The sequence below is a fragment of the Camelina sativa genome, chromosome 3, assembly GCF_000633955.1.
Source record: "Camelina sativa cultivar DH55 chromosome 3, Cs, whole genome shotgun sequence".
NCBI lineage: Eukaryota > Viridiplantae > Streptophyta > Magnoliopsida > Brassicales > Brassicaceae > Camelina > Camelina sativa.
In genome coordinates, this window is record NC_025687.1 from 28,138,807 (window position 1) to 28,147,078 (window position 8,272).

An 8,272-nucleotide genomic window follows, 5' to 3' on the forward strand; every position below is an offset into this window, starting at 1 on the left:
CAACCGCTGCCAATAATTCTCCTTTAAGTGTGCTTTTGAGAAAACAACCATCCAGTCCAAAGATAGGATGACATCATGTGGTCCACTGGTTTACGAGATTTGCGAAACACACATAAAATCTGTGGAAAACTTCTGATCCTTCATCATCCAAAACAGTGTTTAACTCAACTGTTGATCCAGGGTTTGACCTAGTAATAAAATTTAATTAGACAAATATTCATATCATTGTCATTAGCTTAAGCATATTCAAGTTGAATCGGAGATCAATACTTACCGTATCAGCTCTGTGCGGTAGTCTCGAAGCCTAAAAAACTGTTCCTCATGCTCTTTTTTGATGATATCTAATGCTTTCTTCTTTCCTTTTCTACACTTGTCTCTTGAGACAATCAGATTGTAGTTCTTCATAATCTCCTCTTCCATTGTCTTCGGTTTAAACTCAGGATCAGACCTAACATCATCGAGAAACATCTTCGCAAGTACTCTTGATTTCAAGATCTTGCAATATCCATCTGGAGTGCAAACATGTTCATCTTCAAACGATTTCACCTTGTACTTTCCAATACACTCTTCATAGGAGCAGTAGATCCTCCATCCACAAGGGATCTCACTCTCTTTTACACCACAAACTGCTTCACACTTTTCTTTTCCCCATCGGTTTAACTTAATATTACACCTATTCTTCAAGGCATAATCTACTAAAGCATCTTTGAACTCTTCCAAGCTGTCAAACACTTGATGCATCTTTAATTCACCACTTCCTGCCTTGCATCTCACATGACTCTCCTCATCACCTTCATCATCAGAGTTAGGAGGAGTGTTGTGATAGTCAAACTCCTCATTCTCATCATCATTAACAAAAGGAGCCACAATTGAAATAACTCTCAGGTCCTACTCACAGGGACCTTCATCTCTTTGTTCCTATGTTCTATCAGTCACAAACACTTTAACTAGTTTAACCCATCGAGCCCCATCACACATCTTACCGAAACTAGTTCCAGTCAATTCCTTTCGCTCAATACAATCTTCAAAAGGGTAACAATACCACAACTGTTTCCCATAAAAAGATTCACCATAACGATTTCCCATCGTCGCATAAAATTCTTCAGCCTTACAATAGAAGATGTCAACCTCACCACCAATATAAGCATCTTCCCCACCATTGGTAGTCCAATACCCACCCCGATAAATAGTGAATGTTACTTCCACATCGTCCACACAACAATCGACATAACAAAAACAACAATTCAATCCACATAACACGAACCCGAAAAAAGAAATTGGACCCAAAATTGAAAGTTTGAAATCAAACCATTACCTCATCTTGTCTTCTCAATAACTCGCAACACAAACACTACAATCTCGATTCCTTACAGTTTCTTAAAGACCCCCGAACACGAACACGAACCCAACACAATCAAAACTAAAACCCAATACACTCCCTCTCTTTCACGCGAAGAAGGAGAAGACAAACCCTAAATCCCATATCGATTTTAATCCCCAAATTATAAACAACGACGTTTTTTTGCTTTGCAAAGCACACACCAAAAACGATAAAACGACGTCGTTTTATTAACCAGAAGTTACACGTCGATGCTGACTAAGCAGCCGTTAATCTTGCACTTAACACCGTTTGAACGGCTGTCTAAACTGACAAAATTCATAGAGTTTAGGTAGGAGATTTGAAATAAAATTGAGTTCAGATAGGAATTTGCGGGATTTCAAAGTTGGGGTATAAAAAAGCGTTTCGTAAATAGTTGGGGTATATTTCCGCCGTTTTCCCGCTATTGTTTTCAAACAACAAACACAGTTAACCAAAAAGATAGAAACAAGGAAAGAGGAAGCATATAGTATTATTATACATTGCATTCAAATATATGTAGGGGATTAATTAATGAATTTGATCAAGTTAACATTTTGTTAATCATCAAAGCGTTTCTGCAAAGCTTAAGAAACATATCGTTCCTCTGGAAAAGCTCCGCATCGTTCCCGGCACGTGACTCCAACGCGTTTCCACATGACTCGATGGCGCTGATCGCCGCCTTCAGCCAGACGTCGACATCGGCGTGCGCGTTGGCGAGCATCGCGGAGATCGAATCGTCGAGCTGTTCAACGGCGTCTAGGTAATTCTTCTGACAATCCTCGAGCGTGTCCTCAGTCGCCGGCTCAAGATCCTCGTTGCCGAGCTTATTCTTGATGTAGGCGGAAGTGGCTGAAGCGTTGGCCGACGCGGCGGAGATAGCTATGATCTCGATCTGGTTGCTGGTGCCTGCGAACTCGCCTGACTCTGGACGTGAAATAATGCTGGAGAGACAGAGTTTTGGATCGTCGGAGTGTGTGCATAGATCGGAGATCATACCGGTATCAGCATTTCCGAGGAAGGAGGAGAGGAGAACGATGCAGAGGAAGAGAACTCCGGTGAATTGATTCATGTTTGATTGAATTGGCTTTTCCAAAATTGAGGGTTGTGGTGTTTATGATTCAATTATGAGTAGAGGTTTTATACTTGGAGGAAAAAACATGTAACGTCCAAAACAATATTTGAAGAAATGAGTTTTTATCGTTTTTGTTGTTGTTTGTTTGTTGAAGAAATCTGTTATTTTTCCTTTCAAAACTAAGCGGGAAGTCACAGAAAGCAAATATATCAACTGATCTGTGATCTGTCCTGGGGGGCTAATATGATAATGGGCCTATTGCTTTGCTGCTAGTCATTATCTTTTCCTTTTTTTTTTTAATAGAAATTCATTTTTCGTGAAGAACACAACCTCGACATTTTCATATGCCTATCTCGTTAGAGCATCACCATCTGTAACCCTCTGAAAATGGATTCTGAAATAATATTTTAATATAATAATATTATTTAATTTAAATTTTGTTTGTTTTTATAAAATCAGTCAATCAGGTTATGACATATAGTAAAAAAGAGATCTGAGAATGTCTTAAAAAAATCTTGGCAGACACCTTGTGTCTCTATCCAGGGCTGGTGTAAGAATGCAAAAATGGTTAAAGTCCCAATTCATTTTTGAAAAATGGGCCTTAATTACATATAAATTTTTTCTGAAAATTTTGTTTTGGTTTTAAAATACATGTAATTTTGATATAGTCCCAGTGCAAATGCACTTGTTGCACATGCCTATCACCGGCCCTATCTTTATCTCATCAACTTTTTATTACTGTGACATCCATTAATGGATAACCGATGAAGATGCTCTTATATCGTGGGATCAGACTCAAACCCTTTGGTGATTCTATCATTTATGTTCTTCTACAATGTTGAGATTGAGGAAAATGATTCAGATAACAATATTTTGATTTTGTAATATCTTTTGTTTTTTGGTCTGAATATATATTAGTATTTATTTCAGTTAGTTGCATAGTATGATACTATATTTTTCAGTTGATTCATTCAGTTTATTCGTTATAGTTTTGTTTGTCTATAACATTTTCTTAATTAATCTGGAAAGACGCATTAAATAATGGATATAATGACAATGACATTGTAACACTTCCCGTGTTTGAGGGAAGAGAATATACGATAAGCTCAAGGAATGTTTGGAATTTGGATATATCTCTCAATCCAGGAACCAGTCCCCTCTCGTTGCACTTTGCACATGTCATCAAAGCAAAGTCCTTTTAAATATGGTCGTCGTGGGTCGTGGACTTACTTCATCACATTACAAAGAAATAAACACAACTTACAAATTTCTTATATATAAAAAAAATATAATTCACTGTCACAACATTTATACTTTACATCAATTAGTCGAAAACATAAACAAAACATTTACAGCACCACGAATTTAATTAGCACTTTTTTTTTTTACTACATCATATGATCCGAATAATAAGATTATCTTTTTTATTTTAAAAGATTAAAACTCAACAAAAGAAGAAGAAAAACACACTCAAAGCGTCACATCACAAAATTCTGCAAACATCGGTCTCATCACGACAATAGAGCACCGGAGGAGGAGGATACTGGGATGGTACCATATGATAAGTAGTGTGTTGCTGACTCATAGAACAACATAATCCGCAGAATCCTGAGTTTTGTATCTCACAAGTACATCTTCTAGCCGGAGGCATCTGGTTGTACTGGCCCATAGGCTGTGGCTGTTGCGGCGGCGGCGGTGCAGCCTGCACGGTGATAATACTCGTGTTGCAAACTTTCTTCTTGAGCTCACGTGTTAGCTCCGCCAAGTCAATCCCTTCTCCCAACAAAACTAACTGATCGTTCTGTCCCTGAATCGAGACCGATCTCACACCTGCCAGACAGTGAAATAAATCAAGTTTTTGCTGAAACGGTTCACATGACTTAACTTCCTTTGCAAGTTACTTGCAAAATTAGTCAGAGAGTAGTAGAGATGTTTAATTACCAGATTTTGCAGATGCGATCTTCATAGCTTTCTTCATCGATTTCTCACCGTCACTCAAATCCATCTTCAGAACTATCCGTTGCTGAAGAAAGCACAGATAAATAAACAAATATAAGTTTCGTATCGCAAGAACTAATTTACCAGATGACAAATTAATAAAAGGAACATATGTAGAAGGAAATAATGGCACATACCTTCATCATCATATTGCCGGAAAAATATTGTCGGAGAGATACCAAGAGTTGCATGCAGTGTTTTTCTTGATCTATTGAATTGTGATTGTATAACTACAAATACAGAACATGGATCATCTACTTAATTTATAGAACTGGCATAAACCTATTATAACGACAAAAAAAAAAGCATAAATTTTCTAATAAGGAAGTTTAATTATTTTAAATTCGAACGATAGAAACTATTTCGTAGTAAATTCAATCATCATAGATTTATGATTTACGCGGGACTATAGATAGACTCAGTCATCATAAGCAGATTCCTTGAAAGTTAAACAGTTCTTTCTATGTATGTATGTATGTATGTATTATTATTACTATTATTATATCTTTCACTATCAATTTCCATGTAATTTGCTTGACATTTTCATCTTCAATATTATAAAATACTTATTTATTAATCTGATCTGATTAGTAGTTGAAATTGAAGAGTTTTTTTTGCTGCTAGAATTATTAGGATAGTGATTGTTGCCTTGTCGGCTAAGCTTACGTTTATATTAGTCTACAAGAAATGATAAAATCATATTGTAAGTTGCTATATTTTAGCTATAAAACAAAACGGTTAAAGTGTCGTATCAAACCTTCTGGTCCAGATGGTGTCTTAGTGTGAATCAGTAGTACGAGAGAGACTGTTTGAAAAAAGGCAAGTATTGAGAAATTATCTTGCAGCAGCAGTGATAAAGATAAGTATCTCCTTAAAACAATGCAAGTCGCAAGACTCTCAATCACTACCATTTCTAGGATACTTCAAAAACTAAATATACACACAAAATTACCCCCATGTATCATCTCCATATCGAGATCATCACAGTTTTGAGTTGTCACTTGTCACTTGTAGTTAACTTACTGCCATGCTAATAAACAGAACATAAGATAAATTACACCATCCTTAGAGATTCTTGAGTCATTAACTTCAGTCACCTTGTCTCCATCAACGTATCTTGAGAAGTTCTTTGAAGATTAGCTACCTAAAGAGTTTTCATATCGATTATGCAAAAAAACAATGATTTACCAGTGCCGTGGAGGATGAATGTTGAGGTTGCTCTGCCTAGTGAAGCTTCGTTCTTGTGATTCTCCAGTGTACGGATGGGGAAAGCTGGTACTTGTTGACATTCTTCGTACTTCCCAGTCATAAATTTCATGAGAAACTCCACTCGAGCGGTTAGAACATTCGAATAGTGGTTCTTGACTAGCTTGAACTGGAAAGTCTTGACAAAGCAGGCGGTGTCGTCTTTCTGGTGATCCTCCAGCGTACAGATGAGGAAACCTTGTCCGATTTAGCATTCTTTGTATTATCCCCTCATAATTATCAAGCGGAAATCCATTGAGGCGGTTAGAGCTTTCATAGAATATTTGTTCTTGACTATGATGATTTGTTTGAAAAGGAACGTCTGGACAAAGCCGGCTGCTTCGTTTAGTGTATCTGTACTTGTCCAGCTCTATTAAGCTGTCAGCAAACTGGGCATGGTTTGTTCCAAGAGACAAGTAGGCATCCTCAAACTGCGAATATCTATGTTCTTGGCAATCCAATGGAGATGTTCTCTGTCTTGATTGAACACAAGGATCTTGGACTTGCCTAAGGTCATAGTCCCTGCGATAGCTGAGATCAAACGAAACTGGTTTTTGGCTAACACCGTGAAATTCAGTTTTTTGGGGATACCCACGATCAAATGACACTGGCTGCATATTTATAAGACCTTGGGGACGATTTGATGCTTGTTCCTTTCCTTCTCTCCATTTTACCTTCTCTGCATAAAGCTCCTTAGCGACGCGAGAGAATTTGAACTTGAAAGTACTGCACTCTCCCAAAAGGAAAGGTTTGTCACATCTAGTCCCATCTCCTCTCTTATTCTCATAACCAGGGTAACTGCTCTTCTCGAACGCCACACGTTGAATCAACACAAGAAAGCATCTGCTAGCGAGCTCCTCAAGATTCCAGTTACAGAAAGGTGGTTTGTTCTTGTGCGAGACATGAACTTCTCCATTATCTCTTAGCAAACGGCTTGCACCATGGAAAAATCCAAACACCAGTTCTCTATGCTTCCTGCAACAAACATACAGACAAAGAGTATCTCTACAAATTCGTTACACAAATTCCTCAAAAGTTGCAGCAGCTAGCCAGGCTACACATCTCAACAGCATGAAGAACGTGTCTGTAACTGTAACGTTGAAGCTCACTCACCGTATAAGAGAGGAATCAGACTCTTTGCCGTGGAAACCGGCGTGGGGGAAGTTGAAAATGACACGATCAAATCTTCTATAACGAAGATCAGGATGAAATTGCAGTGTGGTTGCATCAACTCCATGTAAAAGTAATGCTCCAAGTCGCTTCAAAGTTTCAAGGTTTGATCTTGCCTTTTTGTACTTTCTAACCACAGTATCTGCTTCAACAACAGAGGAAATCAAACTTAAAGCTACAACCTTTTAATCAGTAGAAAGAGGAAAAATCACATATTTGATCTTTCAGATGAAGCTCCATAATCAGTAGAGTTCACCCTATAAATTGATTTCGATTCTTCTCACAGACAAGTCCGAAACATGCAGAGTCCTTCTCACACACAAGTCTGAGAGTCTCTTGCTAAAGTGGCATAAAAAACCCTAAAAAACCTCACAGTGTAAGCAGAGGAAGTGTTACCGTATGAATCGAGAGAGGAAGCGCAGATATTGGAAGCAGAGCCGAAGAGAGTAGCTAAGCTGTGAGAGAATGAGAAATCTCCTTCGCCGACGAGAAGTATCTGGTGGTTCGATGAGTAGTGTTTGACCCATACTTCTTCTTCTTCATCCTCGCTATCTCTCTCAACCTCCGAGAGCTCTCTCATCGCCATTACAGCAATAAAGAATGAAACTTTAGAAAGTTTTTTTCTTTTTTTTTTTTTTCGAAAAATAAAAGTGACTTTATAACTTATACTAGAGACGGTTGAGTTTTCTCATCTATCAAAAAATGGAAATGAGAATGACGATTGGGATTTTACATCGATATTAACAAGAGACGATCATTGATTGGTTTTGTTTCTTGAGCCCATTTTGAGTACAAAAAGTAGTATCCCTGTTACTCATAAAGGGGTTTATTGTTGGAAATGAAATGATTGGAAAATGCGTTCTGTTTATAGCGTTAGCATCAAGAAAACACAAAACGCGGATTGGGGGTAAATTTGTGACTAAAATCGTTTAACAACACTTCAAAACGCGACTATTCGTATCCAAAATTCCGCCGTTCGGAACAGTGGCTAAAAGCTGAAGTGTGTAGTACAACATAGTATTGAATAAACAAGAGTACAACATAGTATTATCAAGTTACACAAAAACAAATTACTGTGCGTCCTACCAAATCTTCTGGCTAAGCGTTCCGCCTAGAGTCTTTTGATAGATGGGATATATCACAAGAGAATCAAAACATGAGACGTTTATGGGATTCTCTCCTCGAAGACAATGCACAAGTCGCACAGGACTCGCAATCACTTTCAATTACATATTCTCCAAAAAGGTCAAAAACCAGATAAATACACAAAATTATAACAAATTAAATATCATCTCCCATATAGAGATCATTGCATCAGCCTAATAAACATAAGAGAATATAGAATGCAGCTTTGTCGGTACGTCCAAGTTTCAGTCACCTTAGCTCCTTTGAAGTTATTTGTAGATGAGTCACCTACAAAAGTTCAA

At 37.7% G+C, this 8,272-nt stretch overlaps 3 protein-coding genes across 4 annotated transcripts in view; all 3 read right to left on the reverse strand.

Annotated features, from left to right (window-relative positions):
- On the reverse strand, positions 1,902–2,429 carry LOC104778444 (pectinesterase inhibitor-like). The gene has a single exon (XM_010502894.1). It carries the CDS (start codon positions 2,427–2,429, stop codon positions 1,902–1,904), a length of 528 nt encoding a protein of 175 aa, XP_010501196.1.
- On the reverse strand, positions 3,685–4,905 carry LOC109131296. The gene is made up of 3 exons (XM_019242068.1): positions 4,568–4,905; positions 4,374–4,455; positions 3,685–4,262 (listed from the first exon to the last, which is right to left on the reverse strand). The coding sequence occupies exons 1-3, from the start codon at positions 4,619–4,621 to the stop codon at positions 3,916–3,918; spliced, it is 483 nt and encodes a 160-aa protein (XP_019097613.1). The 5' UTR covers positions 4,622–4,905; the 3' UTR covers positions 3,685–3,915.
- Positions 5,368–8,272, reverse strand: part of LOC104778445 — a 4,489-nt gene continuing 1,584 nt past the window's right edge. Inside the window, exons 1-3 of one of the 2 annotated variants that reach the window (XM_019243997.1) lie at positions 7,242–7,469; positions 6,789–6,987; positions 5,368–6,650 (exon numbers count right to left, since the gene is read on the reverse strand). In XM_019243997.1, the coding sequence (XP_019099542.1) occupies positions 5,615–6,650; positions 6,789–6,987; positions 7,242–7,431 (1,425 nt within the window). In that variant the 5' untranslated portion in view covers positions 7,432–7,469 and the 3' untranslated portion in view covers positions 5,368–5,614. Of the gene's footprint in view, positions 6,651–6,788; positions 6,988–7,241; positions 7,470–8,272 lie in introns of those variants that run through there. The other variant, XM_019243998.1, reaches the window with a different exon arrangement.